Source organism: Scyliorhinus canicula, chromosome 9 (genome assembly GCF_902713615.1).
Source record: "Scyliorhinus canicula chromosome 9, sScyCan1.1, whole genome shotgun sequence".
Classification (NCBI taxonomy): domain Eukaryota; kingdom Metazoa; phylum Chordata; class Chondrichthyes; order Carcharhiniformes; family Scyliorhinidae; genus Scyliorhinus; species Scyliorhinus canicula.
Window position 1 is genome coordinate 110,584,265 of NC_052154.1, and position 24,284 is coordinate 110,608,548.

General features: G+C 48.1%; 1 protein-coding gene across 1 annotated transcript in view; it reads right to left on the bottom strand.

Annotated features, from left to right (window-relative positions):
• The window catches only part of pamr1 (peptidase domain containing associated with muscle regeneration 1), a 271,328-nt gene that overhangs the window by 43,765 nt on the left and 203,279 nt on the right, over positions 1 to 24,284 (bottom strand). Inside the window, exon 10 of the mRNA XM_038807396.1 lies at positions 8,329 to 8,535. Coding sequence (XP_038663324.1) covers positions 8,329 to 8,535 — 207 coding nt within the window. The remainder of the gene's footprint in view (positions 1 to 8,328; positions 8,536 to 24,284) is intronic.

Below are 24,284 nucleotides of genomic sequence, written 5' to 3' on the forward strand. Positions count from 1 at the left end.
GAAGTTGGGAACATAGGCTGTCAGGGAAGGACACAAGTGAAATGTGGAACTTGTTCAAGGATCAGGTACTGCGTGTCTTTGATATGTATGTCCCTGTCAGGCAGGGAAGAGATGGTCGAGTGAGGGAACCATGGTTGACAAGAGAGGTTGAATGTCTTGTTAAGAGGAAGAAGGAGACTTATGTAAGGCTGAAGAAACAAGGTTCAGACAGTGCGCTGGAGGGATACAAGATAGCCAGGAGGGAACTGAAGAAAGGGATTAGGAGAGCTAAGAGAGGGCATGAAAAATCTTTGGCGGGTAGGATCAAGGAAAACCCCAAGGCCTTTTACACATACGTGAGAAATATGAGAATGACTAGAGTGAGAGTAGGTCCGATTAAGGACAGTAGCGGGAGATTGTGTATTGAGTCTGAAGAGATAGGAGAGGTCTTGAACAAGTATTTTTCTTCAGTATTTACAAATGAGAGGGGCCATATTGTTGGAGAGGACAGCGTGAAGCAGACTGATAAGCTTGAGGAGATACTTGTCAGGAAGGAAGATGTGTTGCGCGTTTTGAAAAACTTGAGGATAGACAAGTCCCCCGGGCCTGACGGGATATATCCAAGGATTCTCTGGGAAGCAAGAAATGAAATTGCAGAGCCGTTGGCAATGATCTTTTCGTCCTCGCTGTCAACAGGGGTGGTACCAGAGGATTGGAGAGTGGCGAATGTCGTGCCCCTGTTCAAAAAAGGGAATAGGGATAACCCTGGGAATTACAGGCCAGTTAGTCTTACTTCGGTGGTAGGCAAAGTAATGGAAAGGGTACTGAGGGATAGGATTTCTGAGCATCTGGAAAGGCATTGCTTGATTAGGGATAGTCAGCACGGATTTGTGAGGGGTAGGTCTTGCCTTACAAGTCTTATTGAATTCTTTGAGGAGGTGACCAAGCATGTGGATGAAGGTAAAGCAGTGGATGTAGTGTACATGGATTTTAGTAAGGCATTTGATAAGGTTCCCCATGGTAGGCTTATGCAGAAAGTAAGGAGGCATGGGATAGTGGGAAATTTGGCCAGTTGGATAACAAACTGGCTAACCGATAGAAGACAGAGAGTTGTGGTGGATGGCAAATATTCAGCCTGGAGCCCAGTTATCAGTGGCGTACCGCAGGGATCAGTTCTGGGTCCTCTGCTATTTGTGATTTTCATTAACGACTTGGATGAGGGAGTTGAAGGGTGGGTCAGTAAATTTGCAGATGATACGAAGATTGGTGGAGTTGTGGATAGTGAGGAGGGCTGTTGTCAGCTTCAAAGAGACATAGATAGAATGCAGAGCTGGGCTGAGAAGTGGCAGATGGAGTTTAACCCTGACAAGTGTGAGGTTGTCCATTTTGGAAGGACAAATCTGAATGCGGAATACAGGGTTAATGGTAGGGTTCTTGGCAATGTGGAGGAGCAGAGAGATCTTGGGGTCTATGTTCATTGTTCTTTGAAAGTTGCCACTCAAGTGGATAGAGCTGTGAAGAAGGCCTATGGTGTGCTAGCGTTCATTAGCAGAGGGATTGAATTTAAGAGCCGTGAGGTGATGATGCAGCTGTACAAAACCTTGGTCAGGCCACATTTGGAGTACTGTGTGCAGTTCTGGTCACCTCATTTTAGGAAGGATGTGGAAGCTTTGGAAAAGGTGCAAAGGAGATTTACCAGGATGTTGCCTGGAATGGAGAGTAGGTCATACGAGGAAAGATTGAGGGTGTTAGGCCTTTTCTCATTAGAACGGAGAAGGATGAGGGGCGACTTGATAGAGGTTTATAAGATGATCAGGGGAATAGATAGAGTAGACAGTCAGAGACTTTTTCCCCGGGTGGAACACACCATTACAAGGGGACATAAATTTAAGATAAATGGTGGAAGATATAGAGGGGATGTCAGAGGTAGGTTCTTTACCCAGAGAGTAGTGGGGGCATGGAATGCACTGCCTGTGGTAGTAGTTGAGTCGGAAAATTTATGGACCTTCAAGCGGCTATTGGATAGGTACTTGGATTAGGGTAGAATAAGGGAGTGTAGGTTAACTTCTTAAGGGCAGCACGGTAGCATTGTGGATAGCACAATTGCTTCACAGCTCCAGGGCCCCAAGTTCGATTTCGACTTGGGTCACTGTCTGTGTGGAGTCTGCACATCCTCCCCGTGACTGCGTGGGTTTCCTCCGGGTGCTCCGGTTTCCTCCCACAGTCCAAAGATGTGCAGGTTGGGTGGATTGGCCATGACAAATTGTCCAAAATTCTATGATTAACCTAGGACAAAAGTTCGGCGCAACATCGTGGGCCGAAGGGCCTGTTCTGTGCTGTATTTCTCTATCTATCTCTATCTCACCATCTCGGTTTCCATCTCGGTTACATTTGAACTTTCCCCATGTGAGCCTGGATCCTAGCAGCATTTCCTTGGATATTCTATCCTGTGATCCAAAATCCTCCTGTTATCCTCCTCCATGTTTTGTTTGCTCTCATGACCCATCTCATGAGACCTTCCAATACCCAACCCTGACTCTGGACATGCCCCCATACCAAGTACAACTGCCCCCCACCCCTTAGATTGTGACTGTTTACTCCATCACCCAACACTCCCAATCTGACCCATAGAACCTAACATTGACATCATCCATTTTACCATCCCTACCTGGAACCGTCCAAACCTGCATCCCCCCCCCCCCCCCCCCCCCGCCCCGCAACACACCGACCTGCCTTTCAGCTCCACAACACCCAAAATACCAGGCTCTCCCCTCCTCCACACTTGCCAAGGGTCCAAACATCTCCCTCTGTCCTCCCTTCCCCCATCCACAGCTGCCAAGACCCAAATGCCTACCTTTCCCCCCCCACCCCCACCTTGTGCCATAGAGCTGAATATTGACAATCTTTGTCATGACGATACAAAGCCAACTGGTCCGCACCACTTTTTACCAATTGTGAACCAGATGCCACGAGATACTCAAGTGCCACTAACTTTGGCCCAAGGGTAGATCGTTATCAAAACTTGCTTCACATTAATAGGTATTCATGACATACAAACCTATTGCAAATATGAACCCATCACTGGCCAGCACAAGACACGATGCACCACAAAGACATTTATGTTTTAATTCTGCATATCAACCCAAAATCACAAAATTGTAATTTTGTATCGCACCTCATCAGCTCACCCTAAACAGTATTTCCCGCTCTTGCAGGGTGCATAAAATCCCTTCTGTGTTCTTATGAATGCTCGTGTTGTAAGACTTCTTACAGTTTAGCAGAAAAACAGCTGTAGTATCGACAGGGAACTGTAAGTGGTGCTGTTGAGCCATGATCCCTCTCAATATTTGTTCCAAGGGAAGCTTCAGAAGAACCTCAAGTAATCTCAACACAACCCGTCACCTCAATCAGCGCAACTATTTTGGTGGGCTGCCTCCACTGGCCAAGTGACCTTTTCATCTCTGCTCCCTGGTGATGGGGGACAGCTAATGGCCGGGATTCACCGGTATCGTGGCCAAAACCGCCGCGAGCGACGCCAACGTCAATGGGCCTCCATGCCCAGGAATTCTCCTTTTCCTCAGGGGCTCGAACGGCGCCGGAGTGATGTGCGCTGCTCCAGGGTCCGCACATGAGCGCCACGGCCGGCAATAGTCCGCGCATGCGCACGACAGACGTCTTCGCACCATATGGTGGAGCCTTACAGGGGCCCGGCGCGGAGGAACATAGGCTGGGGGTGAAGGAGAGGACAGGGTTAAAATCACGACCATTGACTCAGTCTTGTGCTAAAGGGTAATTCATTACACAAGGGCAGGACAGGAGAGGGCCGAACTGCCTCTTGTATCATTCTGAATGAGCGCACCCGCCGATCGGTAGCCCCTGATCGCAGGCCTGGCCACTGTGGAGCACCACCCGGAGTCCTCTGTGACTCTACCCAAAAACATTGAGAATGACTGCCAGGTCAGAATGATAGAATTGTGGCAGCAAGAAGCCACATCAGGGGATGGTTCCCAACAGTCAGTGGAAGGACAGCTTTGCAGGGAATCAGGGGCGGCATTCTCCCCGACCCGGCGTGACGGAGGGTGCCGGAGTAGGGGAGTGGCGCCAACCACTCAGGGGTCGCGCCTCCCCAAAGGTGGGGAATTCTCCCCACCTTTGGGGGCCAGCCCCGTGCCGGAGCGGTTTGCACCAGAAGACTGGCGCAAACACCCGGTGCCCCCGCCAGCAGGGCTGGCCGAAAGGCTTTCGCCAGTCGGCGCATGCGCGATGCGGGGTTCTCTTCCGCTTCCGCCATGGCGGAGGCTGTGGTGGCGCGGAAGGAGAAAGAGTGCAGCCAGGGCACTGGCCCGCAGTCTGAGCGGGGGGCCCCGATCGCGGGCCAGGCCACCGTGAGGGTACCCCCTGGGGTCCGATCGCCCCCTGCCCCCCCCCAGGACCCCGGGGGCCTGCTCGCGCCGCTGAGCCCGCCGTTCCAGAGGTGGTTTAAACCTCGGCGGCGGGAGAGGCCTCCCAGCGGCGGGACCTTGGCCCATCCGGGCCGGAGAATCGCCGCAGGGGCCTCTCCGATCGGCGGGGCGAGATTCCTGCCCCCGCCACTTCCCGGGTGGCGGAGAATCTCCGACCCTGCGTGGGCGGGATTTTAGGCGCCCCCAGGCGATTCTCCGACCCTGCGTGGGGTTGGAGAATTTCGCCCCAGGTGTTTCATTGAGATTGGGGGAACACTAAGATTAAAAAGGGCAAAGGACTCACTGAGGGCACACTACGCCTTCCAACCCTTGCTGGTAATGCGGGCTTCCTCAACTTTCTGTTAATTGGTATCGTTCGCTGATGATGTCAACAGGCCACAACTTAGGAATGCCATTTAAGACCCCACTTGCCATTTGTGGAAGTCTTAGTGATGGTCTGATTTGGGGGAGCTAAGAATTAGCAGCAGATTGGAGCTGGGATGAGGGTTTTTTGAAACTTTAAATCGATCATGGGCTGGGGATGAAGGAGAGGACAAGGTTAAAATCACGACCATTGACTCAGTCTTGTGCTAAAGGGTAATACATTGTACAACGGCACGACAGGAGAAGGCCAAACTGCCTCTTGTATCATTCTGAATACCAGAAAGGACTTGGACTTCCACATGCATGGGGCAGCACGGTGGCACAATAGTTAGCACTGCTGCCTTCCAGTGCCAGGCACCTGGGTTCAATATTGGCTTTGGGCGACTGTGTGCCGTTTGCACATTCTCCCCGTGTCTGCGTGGGTTTCCTCCAGGTGCTCTGGTTTCCTCCCACAGTCCAAAGGTGTGCAGGTTGGGTGGATCGGCCATGATAAAATTGCCCCTCAGGTTGGATTTGCAAGAATAGGGTGGGGAATCGGGACTAGACAGGGTGTTCTTGCGAAGGGTCAGTGCAGACTCGATGGACCGAATGTTCTCCTGCTGCACTGTGGAGATTCTATGATTCTATAAACCTGGCAAACCTCCTTCTTCCCTCCACCTTGCGACCATGGGACTGGACACCGCCTCCTCAGCAGGCATTCAACGAGGTAAAACGGCAGCTGTCGTCCTCAAAACTACTTACGCACTTCGGCCCTGTCAAGCTGCTGCTGTTGACATGTGAAACCCCCTTACAGACACACTTTCATGGTCTCAACTCACCATAAACTGTATTGGGCCTGTTCAAAGAAGACCAAACAATTCCCCGATAGCATCTGCCAGGATCCAGCCTTGGGTCCTATTGCTGGGGGCATACGAATACAGCTTGGAATACTGCCCCGGGGTGAAGATCCTGCATGCGGATACTTTAAGCCATGTCCCCCTCCCCACAAGGCTGCCGACGCCCCCCTGTACGGAGGAGTTGCTGGCTGCGCTCCACTTTACGGACTCATTACTGGTGACGGCACCCGAATAAAAGGCTGGACACAGGCGGACCCACAGTTGACCCAAGTCTGCCACATGGGGCCCAACACAGGTGTTACCTGTCGATTTGAAGGCCTGCATCTCCAAATTTCTGGAGCTCAGCGTGGAGAATGGTGTTCTCCTTCGGGGAACCAGGATGGTCGTCCTGGAATGCAGGCGAGCCACCATACTACAGGACCTCCTTAACAGACACCTGGGGATGTCCAAGGTGAAGATACTTGCTCGCAGTTACGTCTGGTGGCCAGGCACCGGCATAGATATAGAGAAGCTGGTTCAACGATGCAGGCCATGCCAGCAACACCGGAAACCTCCACCAGTGGCACTGTGTGGGAATGGCCTTCACATAGACTTCGCTGGTCCTTTTCTGGAGTCGATGTTCCTGATTATTGTAGATACACACTCTAAGTGGCTTGACATCCACAGGATGCAGGCAACGACCGCAAGTGCGACTGAGGAATGCCTGCGCTACACCTTCAGCACACATGATATCCTGGAGGTACTGATCTCGGAAAGCGGAGCCACTTTCCCGAGTGCGGGATAGTGACCTAACAAATCAGTTTGCACCATTTGGCCTGTTTTCTGTTCTGTTACAGGACCACACCTCGTGCGACCATGGGGGTGGCTGAACTACTCATGGGTCGACTCCTCTGGACATGGTTAAGCTTGGTCATTCCAGACATCGGGAAGAAGATCTAGCAGGGTCACGAGCAGTCTAAAGCCGATGCAGGACATCGGAGGGTGGTCCGCAGTTTTATTCCTGTGGACACCCTCAACATCCAGAATTTCATCGATGGAGCCACGTAGGTCCTAGGGATCATGCTCCACCAAATGGGGCCTGGATCTTACTCTGTACTGGCATTGGGCCGGGAATCCATGTGGACCACATTAGCGGCTGCCTCCAGGAATTGCCAGCGCCCACCACCAACACCCAGATTCTGCGGCTCCTCTAGCCACAACCTCCATCACAACTGGCATCACCTCCGACTGTCGATGGCCAGGAGGTCGAGATGCACAGTGCCGTTTTATCAGATCCTGACTCTGATTCCGACATGGACGTCCAGCTGCAGGAAGACACCGGTCTGTGGCCATCGACACCAATCGATACCTGCATCCACTCCTCCTCCGACACCAATATCGACATTCAGTGCAGAAATGTCGGTCACTTACTAGGTATACGCCTCCTGGGCCAACCCCTTCAACGTCGGAATGCTGACACCAGGCAAAATGGACAAAGGGTCTTGTGGATCGCCCAGACGATATTTCTCCTGCCTTTTGGGGGAGGGGGGGGGGGGGGGGGAGGGGAAACTATCATGATCCCCTGAGAAGTAGCGCCATACGATTGCCCTGGTAATTGCCGGTGGTGGTGGTGGTTACATTTTAATAAGGAAGGCTCCACAGTATAAAATCCCCAGCCCTGGGTGCAGGTCGGAGAGGGCGACCCTTCGGGGCACGGCAGTTTAGGAGTGTATCTTAATTAATCTCTTTCTTTGTATCCTACCGTGCGTCCCATGAGTGTTTCTCAACCGTCGGATTCTAACTGATCTTCTCTTTTCGCCACATTTTGTAAATGCCAATCCAGTTCATGTTCTGGTCAGTGGTATTCCCCAATGTAGATGGTGGGCGGGTTCAGTGATGGTAATGCCATTGAATATCATGTGCCATTGGTTAGATTCTCTCTTGTTGGGAATGATCATTGCTTGGCATTTGTGTGACATGAATGTCACTTGGCACTTTTCCTGCGAAGTTACTGTGGGATGTCAAATTAAGACTTGTAGTTTTATCACCAATGGTGACCTACCAAATCGGTTTGCACCATTTGATTCAAAGTTTGTTTCTGGCAATTATTTTGCAACTCAGCCTCCCTTGATGCTGATAATATCCTCGACTCATCCTCCACAGCCTAGTCTTATCACGTGAACCCACCTCCCATCCATTGACTCTGTCTACACCTCCTGTTGTCTTGGGAAAGCGGGCAGCATAATCAAAGACTCCTCCCACCCGGGTTATTCTCACTTCCAATCTTGTCCACCTAGCAGGAGATACAAAAGTCTGAGAATACGCATCAACAGATTCAAAAACAGCTTCTTCCCCGCTGTTACCAGACTCCTGAATGACCTTCTTATGAGTTGAACTGATCACTCCACGCATCTTCTCTACTGAGTAGTACTACACTGCGTATGCTTCATTCGATGTCTATGTACTTATATTGTGTACTTATCATATGTCCTATGTTTTTCATGTATGGAATGATCTGCCTGGACTGTATGCAGAACAAAACTTTTCACTGCACCTCAGTACAGATGACAATAAACCCAAATTCAATCCAATCCCAATTTCTCTCTGTAGCCTTCTTTTTGCTTTTTCTCTGTAACTCCTGGATTGGGCCCTTGACAGATGACAGTGCATTAATCACATTGCATACAGAAATGATTTCACTGTGTTACCTTTAATGCATGTTGGCTGCTTCTCCGTCCACCTTCCATTCTGTTGACAAGTTCTCTGTGCACTACCACTCAAAACAAACGAATAATCACAGGTGAACTGAACAACAGTACCAATGGTGGCATGACCCCGGTGTATCTCCCCACTTCCTGGAAGAATTCTTTTTTGCCCTTTCAGTGGTGCTCCAGGGTCAACGCAGCTTATATTCTCTGGAATTAAAGATCAAAATAATCTTTTATGCAGCAGCCACAACAGTCGGATGCATTTTTCTCTTGGCCTCTTCAGTGTCAATATACTTTTTAAAAAACTGATAAATGCTGAAATATTTTCCTCTCAGACCTGTAAGGTTCAACGAGGCAGAAGCCGCACCTGATGAACCTGAGCACGACATGCCTTAATAATGCAGAATATTGTTTTTGATTAAAATGTCATGCAGAGTATGTCAATATATACAGATCATCATTTTAAGTATTGGGATACATGGCAGCAGTAACCCCAGCAGCACACTGGAGGCGGGTTCTTTTAGGTAATTGCTGGGTGTGTGATAACACTTGGCCAACTATATTCCAAAATGTATTTCACCCAATCGTATATAGCTAATTAAAGTTAACAAATCTCAGTGAGTCCTTAATTAGTGTCAATTGTGACAAGGTGGAAGACTAATAGGAAAGCAGGCACATATTTCCCACTTTGCCATTTCTATTAACAAAGTTGCATTGATGGGGCAGCAGATAGTCATGTTGAAGGCTGGAGCAGGTATTCAGATGTCATCCAGCCAACCATCAAGTGATCCAGAAGTCATTTCATAAAGACCCTCTCAACAGAGGGCTATCTAAAGTTAAAACTCAGGGAATTGAAAATAAATTATTGCCCCGGTTAGAAAATTAGCTGAACAGCAGGAGATAGAGAGTAGGGATTATGGGTAATGTTGGGAAATAGACATAGACTTGAATTTGCCAGCCCTACCCACTGAAGGCAAATCCTTGCAGCTGGTTCCCCAGTGGCAAATGCATATTGATTTCAGGAGACCAGAAGACCAGCCAGTGGCCAATGTCAAGCCGCCTCTGGCACTAAAAACCTGTGGCCGGGGGAGTGGGTGGGAAGGTGGGTAGTGAATTCCATCCATAGTTTTAGATCATTTATATTTGTATTTGTGAGTGTGTGTGGGTTATAAGCTACAGCATTAAGTTTAAGCTTAAGATACAAGTTAAGGAACTTGCCTGTGAGTCTATGGTAGTCTGTATGCATGCATTTTTACTGAGGTTTTACCAGACTTGATGGGAATCATAGAAGAGTCATAGAATCCCTACAGAGTAGAAGGTGGCCACTTAGCCCACCAACACTGCATCGACCCTCCAAAAGAGCACCCTTAGCTAGGCCCGGACCCTGCCTTATCCCAGTGACCTCAACTAACTTTTTTAAAAATTCATTTACGGGACGTGGGCAATGCTGATTAGGGCAGCATTTATTGCCCATCCCTATTTGACGTTAGGGGGCAATTTAGCACGGTCAATCCACCTAACCTGCACATCTTTGGGAGTGTGGGAGGAAACAGAGCATCGGGAAGAAACCCACGCAGAGACTGGCAGAACCTGCAGACTCCGCACAGACATTAACCCAAGGTCAGAATTGAACTGAGGTCCCTGGCAGTGTGAGGTAGCAGTGCTAACCACTGTGTCACCGTGACACCCATCAGTTAAAGCAAAGATAGGGTATAAAGTCCGGACTGATGCTTCACCACAGAGAGGCTACAGGGGAACAAAAAGCAGTTTGAGGTTCAGTTAATGATTATGCTCAAAGGTGAAGTTCCTGTAGATGAGTTGCTCTAGAGTCAAAGTTACAGTGAATGTTGAGTGAGTTATGGATCTCAATGGAGATACAAAGTGTCAGCTACTGGGAGAGGGTACTGCCGGGAGCAGGTCCCAAAGGAAAAGAAATGTCCCAAGAAGACCTTCTCATCAAAGGAAAACAACAGGAATCTGGAATTGGTCCTATTAGGTGAAGTTGAGAATGAGGAGCAGAGGCTTCAAGTTAAAAGACAGACCCAGAATAGCATTGGCTTGTGAGAAGCCAGAGATCCAAGGTGACCAAAGGTTTGGTGACTCCTTACTACAGGCCTGTGAAGCAATGGTATTTTCTTCATATGGCTGGGTAACTCAAAGGGCTTCATGGTGGCACAGTGACATTGGTGACAGTCTGTGTGGCGTTTCCCCCTTATTCTCGTGCCTGCATGGGTTTCCTCCAGGTTCTCTGGTTTCCTCCAATAGTCCGAAGCAGATTAGGTGGATTGGACATGATCAATATGCGGGGTTACTGGATAGGGTGAGAATGGGCAGAGATAGATTTCTCTTTCAGAAGGTCGGTGCAGATTCAATGGGCCATATGTCTTCCTTCTGCACTGTAGAGATTCTATGAATTCTATAGATTATGTGGAAGGTGAAGCTTGAATGCACATGGTGCTCCAGGACAGAGGAACATCAAAGGAGAGGATGAAAGCCTGGAGGTGGTGTGATGAATGCAAGGAATTGATATGTATTATATTTCATATTCTGTTGCAGTAGTGTTATTAAAAGCCCTGATTAAAAATATATACAGGCAGTATGTCAGCTAAAGCTGAAATTAAGAGTTGTAAAAGTGAGGTAATCATTCATTCCAACCACTTACTTCATTTCAAAAAAAGGGCTAATGGAATAATGTTTTGATTGCAGGAGATTCCCTGGAGTGTAGATAATTTATGAGGAGTTGTATTTAGTCCTAGCTGAGCAGGTCATGGAACTTAAAGGGATATATAATGTATTTAATGGGAGGAGCCAGACCCGTCAGTAGTTTTGCAGTCTGTAATAGGATTTTTAAGTTGGACAACAGTTTTGCCAAATGCTGTTAGGTTGAGCAGAAGTGTACTGGATCTGCTCTTGAAGGGAATTCTCTCCAAAAGTCTCTACACAGTTAAGCAAGTAACTTGTTATGTTCGCTTATGTGGTATTTGCACTGCAATAGATTGCGTAATTGGATTTTGTGGCAGGTGTAGATAGTATGTTTAAAACATTTCCTTTTATTTAAGGGCTGTTTAACTGATAATTGTAAAAGTATGTATTTGATGTTAATGTGGTTAATTCTGTGTAAAGTTTGTTTTGACATAAAAAAGTACCTATTGGTCAGAATGATCACCTCTGGAGTAAAGTATCATAGAAGTGAAGTATCCTTTCCTCAGTTTCCAAATTTTAAAAAATTGTTTGTGGTTGCCGTCCAGTATCCTAACAAATGTTGGGATCTGGCCTGGTATCCTAATAGTGGATCCTTGGTGAAGAAATCTAAGAGAAAGTGCCGTGAGAAAAGATTCCAAGGTGGCAGCGGAGAGCACCGGACCGGCGAGGGTCACTCTTCTGGGAGTGGAGGATAAATGGAGCATGAGGCTCGGGGCCCTCGCTCACCTTCAGGCAACAAAGTGCATAGGACCTGTGGCCACTGTTCAGACAGCACGCTGAGTTTGATAAATACCAACAGGAACATCACAGACAAGAGGTAAACTGATTGGTTGGTGAACAACTGATATTAGGGACCACTTTTAAATTAAATTTTTATATAATAAATAAATTCAAAGTACCAAATTCATTTGGGCAGCACGATGGCACAGTGGTTAGCACTGTTGCTTCACAAAGCCAGGGTCCCAGATTCGGTTCCCGCCTTGGGTCACTGCCTGTGTGGAGTCTGCACATTCTCCCTGTGTCTGCATAGGTTTTCTCCATTTTCCTCCCACAAGTCCCAAAAGATGTGCTGTTAGGTAATTTGGACGTTCTGACTTCTCCCTGTATACACGAACAGGCAACAGAACATGGTGCCTCGGGGCTTTTCACAGTAACTTCATTGCAGTGTTAATGTGAGTTTACTTGTGACAATATAGATTATTATAATAATACGAATTATTTATTTTTCCAATTAAGGGGCAATTTAGTGTGGCCAATCCACTTACACTGCATATCTTTGGGTTGTGGGGATGAGACCCACACAGACATGGGAAGAATGTGCAAACTCGACATGGACAGTCACCCAACCACTTAAAGGGGAAAGACATGGCAGGATAGCTCCAAGTCATGGTCTGCTCTTCTTACACCATGTGGGAGATCAGGAACACTTCCAGCTCCCATGACCAGCATGTGTGCCAGAAGTGTCTCCAGCTGCAGCTCCTGGAAACCAGAGGTGGAGAGTATCGTGGAGAGGTGGTCACATGGCAGGGTCAGATTCCACAGGCTGGAAGGGAGTGGGTAACCACCAGGCAGAGCAACAGTACTAAGCAGGCAGTGCAGGAAACTTCTGATGCTATTCCCTGCAAAACAGATATACTATTTTTGGCACAGTTGAGGGAATGGCCTCTTCGGGGATAAAAACAGCAGCAAAAGTCAACGCACCCCGATTGGCTTTGCCGGACAGGGGATTAGCAAAAGGCGTAGAAATGCAATATCAAAGGGGAGTCAATTGTGAGGGGAATAGATAAGACATTTCTGTGGCCACAAAAAGACTCCAGGATGGTATGTTGCCTCTTTGGAGCTAAGGTCAAGGATATTGGAGAGTAATTGCAGGAGATTCTGAAGGGAGAGGGTGACCAGCCAGTTGTCATGGCATACATTGATATAAATGACATAGAGATTAAAAGGGGGATGAGGTCTTAAAAAACTAGGAAACAAGTTGAGAAGTAGGACCTCAAAGGTAGTTCTCACAGGTTTAGTACCAGAGCCATGTGTTAGTCTGAGTAGAAACAGCAGAATATTTAGAATGAATAAATGGCCGAAAAGATGGTGTGATGGAGAGAGTTTCAGATTCCTGGGGCATTGGGACCAGTTCTGGGAGGTGGGATCAATACAAATGGGAAGAGTTGCACCTGGCAGGACCGGGACTGATGTCCTTTGGCGGTGGGTGGGGGTACTTGTCATAACTGTTGGGGAGGGTGGAAATTAATATGGTGGGAGTGGGAACCTATGAAAGGGTTCAGAGCAGGGGGAATCAAGAAGAAGAGAAAAGACACAAAGGAGAATAAGAAAAGTGATAGAAGAGAAATCAAAGGCCTGTATCAGAAAGGGACACTGTAAAAACCAGTAGGGAAGGGAAAGGAATGTTGAAAAGACTAGCCTTAAGGCTTTGTACCTGAATGCTTGGAGCATTAGAAATAAAATGAATGAAATAGTTGTGTAGATAGATGTAAAGGGGCATGATATGGTTGGGTTTATGGAATCAAGGCTCCAAGGTGTTTTTTGATCAAAGAAGCTTTTGATACAATATTGAGGAAAGGTATTATCATGGATGATGTGGAATCTGTGTCAAGAAACATCAAGGGACAAAAAACATTTGTTGGGGCGATATACAGACCACCAAATGTAGTGGTAATGTTGGAAATAGCATTGGACAGGAAATCAGTAACAAACGGACATCTGCAATTATGGATTACTTTAATCTGCATATAGATTGGGTGAGTCAAATTAGTCTCAGTACAATCGAGGAGGAATTTCTGGACTGTACACGGCATGGTTTTCTGGACCAACACGTTGAGGAACCAACAAAGGAAGGGTCAATCTTGGACTGGGTATTGTGCAATGAGAAAGGATCAGTTGGCAATCTAGTTGTGAGAGAACAGAGAACATACAGTGCAGAAGGAGGCCATTCGGACGATCGAGTCTGCACCTGACCCACCCAAGCCCCCACTTCCACCCTATCCCGGTAACCCAGCAACCCCTCCCAACCTTTCCGGACACTAAGGGAAATTTAGCTTGGCTAGTCCACCTAACCTGCACGTCTTTGGACTGTGGGAGGAAACTGGAGCACCCGGAGGAAACCCACGCAGACAGTGGGGAATCGAACCTGGGACCCTGGCACTGTGAAGCTACAGTGCTAGCCACTTGTACTACCATGCTGCCCTTGGAGATGACTGGCCATGATATGATAGAATTATTCATCAAGCTGGATAGTGAGGTAGTTGTATCTGAGACCTGAGAATCTCAATAAGGTAACTATGATGGAATGAGCATGAGTTTTTTTATTAGTTCTTTGGATGTGGGTGTCGCTGGCTGGACAGCATTTGTTGACCACCCCTAATTGCCCTTGAACTGAGTGGCGTGTTGGACCATTTCAGTGGGGGACAGTTAAGAGTCAACTGCATCACTGTGTGGGTCAGGAGTCACATGTCGCCAGACCGGGTAAGGGCAACAGATTTCCTTCCCTGAAGGTCATTAGTGAACCAGATGGGCTTTTATGATAATTGGCAAAGATTTAATGGTCATCATTAGACTTTTAATTTCAGATTTTAGTGAATTAAAATTTTCCCTGGGTCTCTGAATTACTAGTCCAGTGACAAAACCACTACGCTACTGCCTCCTCATAGTTGCCTCTGATAGATCAGGAAACATTACTGAAGGAAGGACAGTGGACAGGCAATGACAGACACTCATGGAACGAATAGGTGAACTCCAAAATTGTTTATTTCTGTTTGGCTTAATAGTAGAAAGGGAACTGTGGTGAAACCATAGCTTACAAGGGATATTAGAGATAGTATTAGATTCAAATAAGAAACATACAAATCAGCAAGAAAAAGCAATAGAGGTAAGGGTTGGGGACATTTAAAATTTAGCAAAGGTGGACCAAAGTATTGATTAAGAAGGGGAAAATACAATATGAAATTGAATACAATACGCTATATACAATATAGCAAGGAACATAAAAACTGACTGTAAAATTTTCTATAGGTATGTAAAGAGAAAAAGAATGCTAACAACAAATGTAGTCCCCTTACAGTCAGAAACAGAGAAATTCATAACGGTGAACAAAGAAATGGCCAAGGGACTAAATTCGTACTTTACTTCTGTCTTCACAAAGGAAGATCTGAATACTGTACCAGAAGTTTTAAGAATCACAAGTTTTAGTGAGGAGCTGAAGGAATCTAGGGCGAAATTCTCCGACCCCCAGCAGGGTCGGAGAAACGCCCGGGGCCGCCGGAAATCCCACCCCCGCCATGTCCAGAATTCTCCCACCAGCAAAAAGTCGGCGTGCCGCCAATCCTGCCGCCCGCCTCGGAGAATGGCGGGGTCCGGCGGGAGGCTACGGGTTTCTGTGCTGCCGTTATTCTCCGGCCCGGATGGGCTGAAGTCCCGCCGCTGAGAGGCCAATCCCGCTGCCGTGGTTTGAACCACCTCTGGAACGGCGGGATGAGCGGTGCAAGCGGGCCCCCAGGGTCCTGGGGGGGCTTGGGGCGATCGGACCCCGGGGGGGTGCCCCCACAGTGGCCAGGCCCGCAATCGGGGCCCACCCACCGGTCGGCGGGCTGGCCAGTGCCGTGGGGGCACTCTTTTTCTTCTGCCGCCCCACGGCCTCCACCATGGCGGAGGCGGAAGAGAATCCCCCACCGCGCATGCGCCGGTGGTGACGTCAGCGGCAGCTGATGCATCGGCGCATGCGCAAACCAGCAAAGGCCTTTCGGCCGGCCATTGTTGCCGGTTTTGCCGCCAGCCGGTGTGGTGCCACCCGTTCCGGCGCGGGCCTAGCCCCTCAATGTGAGGGCTTGGCCCCTAAAGGTGCAGAGAATTCCGCACCTTTGGGGAGGCTCGCGCCGGAGTGGTTAGCGCCACTCCGCTAAGCCGGGACCCCCCGTCCCGCCAGGTAGGGGAGAATTCCGCCCCTAATATTCGTAGAAAAATGATTTGGGGAAATGAATGGGATTGTAGGTGGATAAATCTGCAGAACCTGATCATTTTCATCCCAGAGTACTTAAGGGAGTGACCCTAGAAATAGTAAATCTATTGGTGGTCATTTTCCAAAATTCTTTGGACTCTGGAATGGTTCCTACAGATTGGAGGGTAGCTAATATAAGTCCACTATTCAAAAAGGAAGGTAGAGAGAAAACAGGGAACTACAGACCAATAAGCCTAACGTCAGTGGCAGGGAAGTTGCTAGAGTTCAAACCCAAGGATTTTGTGGCACAGCATTTGTAAAACAGTGGTAAAATCAGACCAATATGACCCCGGAGTGGCGCCTTGAACTCACATGCCGTCCACTACGCAGGTTCCCAGCATCTGACTTCCCACCAGCATCCTCAAACTCTCCCCCACCACTCATCAGTGCCCTTCCCTGCTTCAGCACTCTGCCCACAAAGATCAGTTGTCCTCGATGTCTGACCTGCCAAGTGTCTGGCCCACATTATCCCCTTTTGTGTCCCTTTAGGAGAAGATAGCCCACAACAGCAGAGAGAGAGAGAAAGAGCGAGGGCAGGCAGGTGGTGGAATGTCGGAAATAAGGATCGAGGTTAACCTGTGACAGAAAAGTGAGGAGCCACTGCGCTTTCATCCAGATGACCAGTCTTAAGTGAGTTTTTGTTGTCCAAACCTTTGACCAGGGCCAAAACCAAGTCACTAAAACCAAGTCACTTGCCTTGCGCGAATATCAACCCAAGAACCTGATCCATTCATGAACTGAGTCCCCACCAGCCACCCTCAACACCAACTTGGAGAAGATCTCAGAGGAGGACACAGATAACGTGTCACAGCTATCACCTGCACCATCCACCACCAAAAAGACAAGCGCCTTGGTGGGAGAACTTAGTAGGTTTTGGGGTCACTATCTGGTGACCACCACACTGCTTCTGATACATATCAGGTGGATTCAGGAGCGCCCCAGGGATCAGATAGTGGGAGATCTGCTGGATCCTCGAACTCAGCTGAGCCCCAGCCAGGTGTTGTGACTCTGGACATGTTTGTCCCTCAGTTGTATGAGATGCATAGTCAGAGCCAAGAATATCAGGAGAGGCTATCAGCAACTTTCTTGTGACTGCAAGGCTGAATGAAGTAGTCCCAATGCTATTTCTGGCAGGATACATTGCCAGCAACTGCAAGAGTGGCTGCTGCAGTGTAAAGCCTGGGGCAAGATGTCAAAGTCGTGGCTGGAGAACTCCCAAGTCTTTGAAAGGGTTAAAAAGCTTACAGTTTTAAAAACTACACAAGTTCACACAGGCTGCTAGCTTCTAAATTCATAAAGACAGAAAATTAGTGATGAAAATCCCATTGCTTCAGCTCAGTCTACAGATACAACTCATTATAGGGAGGCATAAGTCACATAGCTCGCACCCGTACCGTGACTTCAGCTAACTAATGAGACCATGTGCACCTGGTCAACGTGTGCTCGAGAGCCGCCGCACATGGGACACCTTCATCAGCTCCCGATTTTCAAACTAAGAAGTCTTGGCTCCGGCAGCTCCATCGCCCTGTCCCATCTCTTCAGCCCGCCTTCAAAATGAGGATCCTTCCCCAAAACCACTCACCCCTTCTCCTTCAGTCCTTCACTCCATCTTGCTCCTAGCCTTACACTCCTTCCCACTACCACAGTGCCACCTCCCCCTCTGAGGGTTCTACCAGCATCACTGCAGGGTGTTGGCCTTGGGCTGCCGCATCAGAAAGTCTTGTCCACGGGTCGGAAAATGATGACAACTCACTGTAAGGTGAGCTCTGGTGCTCCTCATCATTTGACAAAGTCTGACTCCTGTCTTTAGGATCACATTCCTCTGTCCTCCCAGGTGATCTTAGCATGTGTGCTGGCCAATCCATTTCACAGGCCCATATATGCTTGGGAGGGTGGGGGGGGGGGGGGGGGGGGGGGGGGAGCCATGACCTCAGTGGGTAACTTTTGTCACCCAAGAGCCAACCTGGAGATGGTGAATGATTAGGGTTCACACACTGGGTAAGCTGTCATACAAGGCAGGCTCACACTTCTGGCCCCGTAGTTTGCCACTTCTCGCTGAAGGTGACACCATGTGGAACATTCATGTGTCATGCGGGTCCTGCCCCATCACATCTTCCCCATCACTTCCTCCTCCCTCAGGCTGCTCAATGGCCCTGGGCAACTCCATAGGAAGGCGGTAAGGCCAGAGTTTGCTTCAGAGGCTCCACCATCACCTGGCGCTGCATGTCCTCGAAGCACGACTTCATCTGAGCCATGGTCTCTATGCCCTCAGTCATGGAGCATTGAGAATGGGGCATGTCCCTCAGCAAGTGAGACATGTCACTCACTGCCTCGGTCATGTTCCCCTGTGCTTGTGACATATCCTTCTGTGACTGGCTAAGATGAGTCAGCACCCGGCCAATGCTCTTGATTCCCTCAGCCATGACCCTTTGTGAATGGGCCAAGCACTAGAGCTTTGCACCAATGTCCATGTGGGCCTGCATCATGTCTATCTGTGGCTGGACTCCTCTATCCTCCCCACCCGCTATCAACCGCACAATGTACCCCAAGTCTTGTACATCTTGACCCATGGCTATGACTTCTTGCCCCAGGCACTCCACTATGGACGCCACCCGTATCATGTTGGACTGGGCACCATGCATTGCCGTCAACATTTCCTGTTCCTGAGGGCAGATGGAGTCCTCCAGCTGTACCTACAGGTGATGGAAAGTTGCTTACACCCCCTCCGGTAAATCTTGACTCAGTGTCTGCATCTCTACCTTTGAAAGGATCATACTCCCCAGAAGCCCAGCACTTGTACAGATGACAACTGCTTCCTGGGATCGGGAGGGTCTGTGATCCTCTGCTCCCTCGGGAGTCCTTGCCTCCACCTGATGTGCTGCAGCATGTGTGTAGTGTGCACCAAAAGGTGACCCAAAGCCTCTTCACTAAAATGTCCCACCAAGCTGATCATCTCTGCAATGGTGGAGGGTGCAGATGACAGCAGTGATGAGACGCAAGTGTCTTCCCTGGACTGGTGCTCCAGGGTGTGCTGGGGCTGTGGCTGGGGGGTAGCGACCCCAGACATCCTGGTCTCGTCTTATGGTGATCCTGCAATACAAAAGACATAGTGATATCTTGGGAAGCAGCGATCTGTGGGAGAGGGGTAAGTCACTTGATATGGGATATCAGCTTTGCATTGGGCTCTCACTTGTTTGTCACATGCTGACCACCGTGTCAGCCACTGCCCTTTCCTCGGCCTCACCAGCTAGCTCCACTGCCCTTTTCGGCTGGGGTGTGGAGCCACAATTCAGGGATGTTCCCTCCAGTCTTTTGACTCTCACGCTTATTATGGGCCACCTTATCCGAGGGAACACAGAAAGGACAATGAGATGCTGGGAGACGAGATCTAAGGGGGGGATCTGTAACTGGTGACATGGGTATGCAAGGCTCCTGGCCAAAGGTGGCAGTACATGGATTGGTGTTTGGTGGAGGGTAGGTTGTAAGGAAGATGCAGGCAGGTGAGGTGTTGTTGGCCTCTCGGGGATTGGGGAGTGATGCCAGGGGCACAGAGATGATGACTCATCCGAACTGCTCTGTGGTGATCATTCACTTTTTGCAGCACTGGGTTCTGGTCCTTCTAGTGAGGCTGGCAGCACTGGCCGCCTTTGCCATCTCCTCCCATGCTATTGATGATGGCTGGCTTGAGTCTCTGCCTCACCATGGCGAAGAGGATGACCCTCCTCTCCTCCACAGCATCCAGCATTCTATTCTTTTCACTTTCCCGAAAGTGGGTGGGCGGGTCTCCTTCTTGCCATCTACTTGGCTGGAATGAGAGTGTGTGGGGAGTGGGGTGCCCATAAACAGCTCCAGCTGGTCAGGCACTTCAGTGCTAATTCTGGCCCCAGAAAATTAGATGCCAGCAGAAATGGGAATTGCTCTCAATTCAAGTCGTCAGAGTGCTGGCAATTTGCATGTCCTAACTGTGAATGAATAGCACCGCCAATGGAAATGCGAATCACATGCTATTCAGTAGCCAGCAGCAACAACACTCAGTCTTCCAAGTCTCCCAAACGGATATTACAGCCCATTGATTCATGCATTGAAGTCAGCCTTATCTAAACTGAGAATCCTAGCAGCCATTTTCAATTCCTCCCTTTCAAATAATATAGGCGGAGTTTTGCTGTTTTTTGGTAAAGTGTCAGCTCATGTGGGACAAGCTGAGAATAGCCTGTTGGCGACATTGGTGGGTCTTCCCACCTTATTTTTAATCTGATGGACAAAAAAAAATGTAACAGGCGGATCCCAAGACATAGCACTGACAGGGCGGGCTCTGATTGAGTCTGCCCCACCAGCAATTTACGTTTTTAAAAAGGAGGCCCCGATTTAAAAGAAAAATAGAAATCCCACCACCTCTCACCTCAACCACAGAACCTCCAACCCTATTCCCACCTCCATGACCTCTTCCCCCCTCCGGCACTTCTGCTATAGAACTCCATCCCAAACACCACTAGGGAGTGATGTGTTATCCAAGTTGGTCTAACATCGACTGCAACTGGATGCAGTGAAACGAGAAACAGGAGTCCGACACAGGAGATGGTCCAACACTGTTTTATTGAACTTGCTGATTACTGTACATAATCTGCTGTGGGTTAACACTCTATTAACCTAACTGATAACCTCCTACTGGCTTGACCAGACTAGCTCTCTACCACATCGTGATGATGTTCATTGGCTTGTGCACTGTGACTATCTCCCTGGCCGTGTCCTGTGAGAGAGAGAGAGTCTTAATGCCCTGTGGGCTTTATAGTGGTGGTGTCCTGTCTGGTGATTGGTTGTTCTGTGTCGTGAATGTTCATTGGTTATCCTGTGTGCCAATCGCTGCCTGTCTGCATCTCATGATATACATGAGTGGATATTATGAAAGGGAGGGTTCCCACCACGGAACACAGCCCTCGTACTGCCCCCAGGGCACTGCCCAGCACTGTCTTCATGGCACTGCCTGGGGTAAGTACCTGGGCAGTGTTGGTGGAAGTGCCTGGGCATGACCCTCTCCCTCCGTGAGCTGCACCTACCTGTGCATCTCCAGGGGGTTCTGCTCACCAGGTGCATGTCATGGAGGATCTGTCATAGCTCACGTTGGCATGAGGGCATGCCGACACGAATGGACAATTTATTGTAGAGTAAATATCAGACCTGATAATTATATTGAAATATATGCAAATTACAATCATTACTTTTAAACTCAGGCTTGCCATTGCACTATTGGCGGGGGGCAGGACTAACTGATCGGAGAAATCCTGCCAGCATAAAAACCGTGTTAGAATTTCTGTGCTACCCTCTGCCCCCCACCACCGCCATTCCCACCCCCTCCCCCCAAAATGAGGTGCTATTCCCATCCCCCCTTCCCCCAGAATCAGAAGTGGAAAATCTCCCCTTCCCACTGTGCCCCCCCCCCCCCACCACTCCCCTCCCCACCGCCCATGTTGATGTTGATCATATTATGATCACTATCAGATAAATGCTCACACACGGCTAGATTGTTAACTAAATATGGATTATTGTTTATTAATAAATATTATTAACTTCATTTTGTAATGGATTAGATGACAGGGCAGAGAACCACGTATCTAAGTTTGTTAATGGCACAAAGATAGGCATTATAAGCAGTGCAGATGGAAGCAGAAAATGACTACACAATATTAATAGATTAAGTGAATTGACAACACTGGCAAATGGAATTCAATATGGACAAGTGTAGGTCATCCACTTTGAACATAAATCAGAGTATGTTCAAAATGGTGAGAAGCTCGAAACAGTGGAGGTTCAAAGAAACTTAAGAGTCCATATATATGAATCATTAAATTGTCACAGACAGAAAATAATTTTAAAAGTGAATGGAATGTTGGCCTTTAAATCTAGAGGATGGACTGAAGGGAGGCAGAAGGTATGTTTAACAAAACAAAACCCTGGTGAGAGCAAACCCAAAGTCTGTGTTCAGTCCTGAGCACTGCACCTTAGGCCTTGGAGGAGCATAAATTTACCAGAATGATACTTGTCCTCCAAGGATTGAATTATGAGGAGGCACTGTACAAATTAGGATTGCATTCCTTAGAATTTACAAATTTAAGAAGTAATTTCATTGAAGCTTTCAAGATAACTAACCGGGTAGATGGACAGAAATGATTTTCACAGATTTGGAAATCTCGAACCAGGACCCTAAAAATGAGGTTCAGATCTCGAAGGAGTGAAGTTCGGAAACACGTCTCGAGACAATGGTTTGTAAAGGTAGCAGAATTAGAAAACTCTCCCCCACAAACGATACTTTACACTTGATCAATTTTAAATTTTAAATCTGAAACATTTTTATTGATCAAAAGTATTAAGAGCTGTGGGAAATGATGTTAGGTCACAGACTAGTCAGAACAAGCTAAAATGTTTCTATCCTTGCTCTTTAAACACATTCATCACCCATACGATGTCCCAAGATAAAAGCTCTCAACCGAAGATCAAATATCCATGGATGCATTCAGTAACCCGAAGCAGTTGATTTCCCTTTTGTGAGATTTGACATTTATACAATATTTACAATAGAACATTACATTGCAGTACAGGCCCTTCGGCCAGCGATGTTGCGCTGACCTGTGAAACTAATCTAAAGCCTATCTACACTATTCCCTTATCATCCATATGTTTATCCAATGACCATTTAAATGCCCTTAACGTTGGCGAGTCCACTACTGTTGCAGGCAGGGCATTCCACACCCTTACTACTCTCTGAATAAAGAACCTACCTCTGACATCTGTCCTTTATCTATCTCCCCTCAATTTGAAGCTATGTCCCCCCGTGCTAGCCATCACCATCTGAGGAAAAAGGCCCTCACTGTCCACCCTATCTAATCCTCTGATCATCTTGTATACCTCTATTAATTCACCTCTTAACCTTCTTCTCTCTAACGAAAACAGCCTCAAGTCCCTCAGCCTTTCCTCATATGATCTTCCCTCCATACCAGGCAACATCCTGGTCAATCTCCTCTGCACCCTTTCCAATGCTTCCACATCCTTCCTATAATGCGGCGACCAGAACTGCACACAATACTCCAAATGCGGCCGCACCAGAGTTTTGTACAGCTGCAACATGACCTCATGGCTCCGAAACTCAATCCCGCTACCAATAAAAGCTAACACAAAGTATGCCTTCTTAACAACCCTATCAACCTGGGTAGCAACTTTCAGGGATCTATGTACATGGACACCAAGATCTCTCTGCTCATCCACACTACCAAGAATCTTACCATTAGCCCAGTACTCTGTCTTCCTGTTACTGCTTCCAAAATGAATCACCTCACACTTTTCTGCATTAAACTCCATTTGCCACCTGTCAGCCCAGCTCTGCAGCTTATCCATGTTGCTTTGTAACCTGCAACATCCTTCCGCACTGTCCACAACTCCACCAACTTTAGTGTAATCCGCAAATTTACTCACCCATCCTTCTACGCCCTCCTCCAGGTCATTTATAAAAATAACAAACAGCAGTGGCCCCAAAACAGATTCTTGTGGTACACCACTAGTAACTGACCTCCAGGCTGAACATTTCCCATCAACCACCACCCTCTAGTCTTCTTACAGCCAGCCAATTTCTGATCCAAACCGCTAAATCACCCTCAATTCCATGTCACCGTATTTTATGCAATAGCCTACCGTGGGGAACCTTATCAAACGCTTCACTGAAATCCATATACACCACATCAACTGCTTTACCCTCGTCCACCTGTTTGGTCACCTTGTAAAAGAACGCAATAAGGTTTGTGAGGCACGACCGACCCTTCACAAAACCATGTTGACTATCCCTAATCAGATTAGTCCTTTCTAGATGATTATAAATCCTATCTCTTATAATCCTTTCCAAGACTTTGTCCACAACAGAAGTAAGGTTCACTGGTCCATAGTTACTGGGGTTGTCTGTACTCCCCTTCTTGAACAAGGGGACAACATTTGCTTTCCTCCAGTCTTCTGGCACTATTCCTGTAGACAATGATGACATAAAGATCAAAGCCAAAGGCTCTGCAAGTTCCTCCCTAGCTTCCCAGGGAATCCTAAAATAAATCCTATCCGGCCCAGGGGACTTATCTATTTTCACATTTTTTAGAATTGCTAACACCTCCTCCTTATGAACCTCAATCCCGTCTAGTCTAGTAGCCAGTATCTCAGTATTCTCCTCGACAGCATTGTCTTTTTCTTGTGTGAATACTGATGAAAAATATTC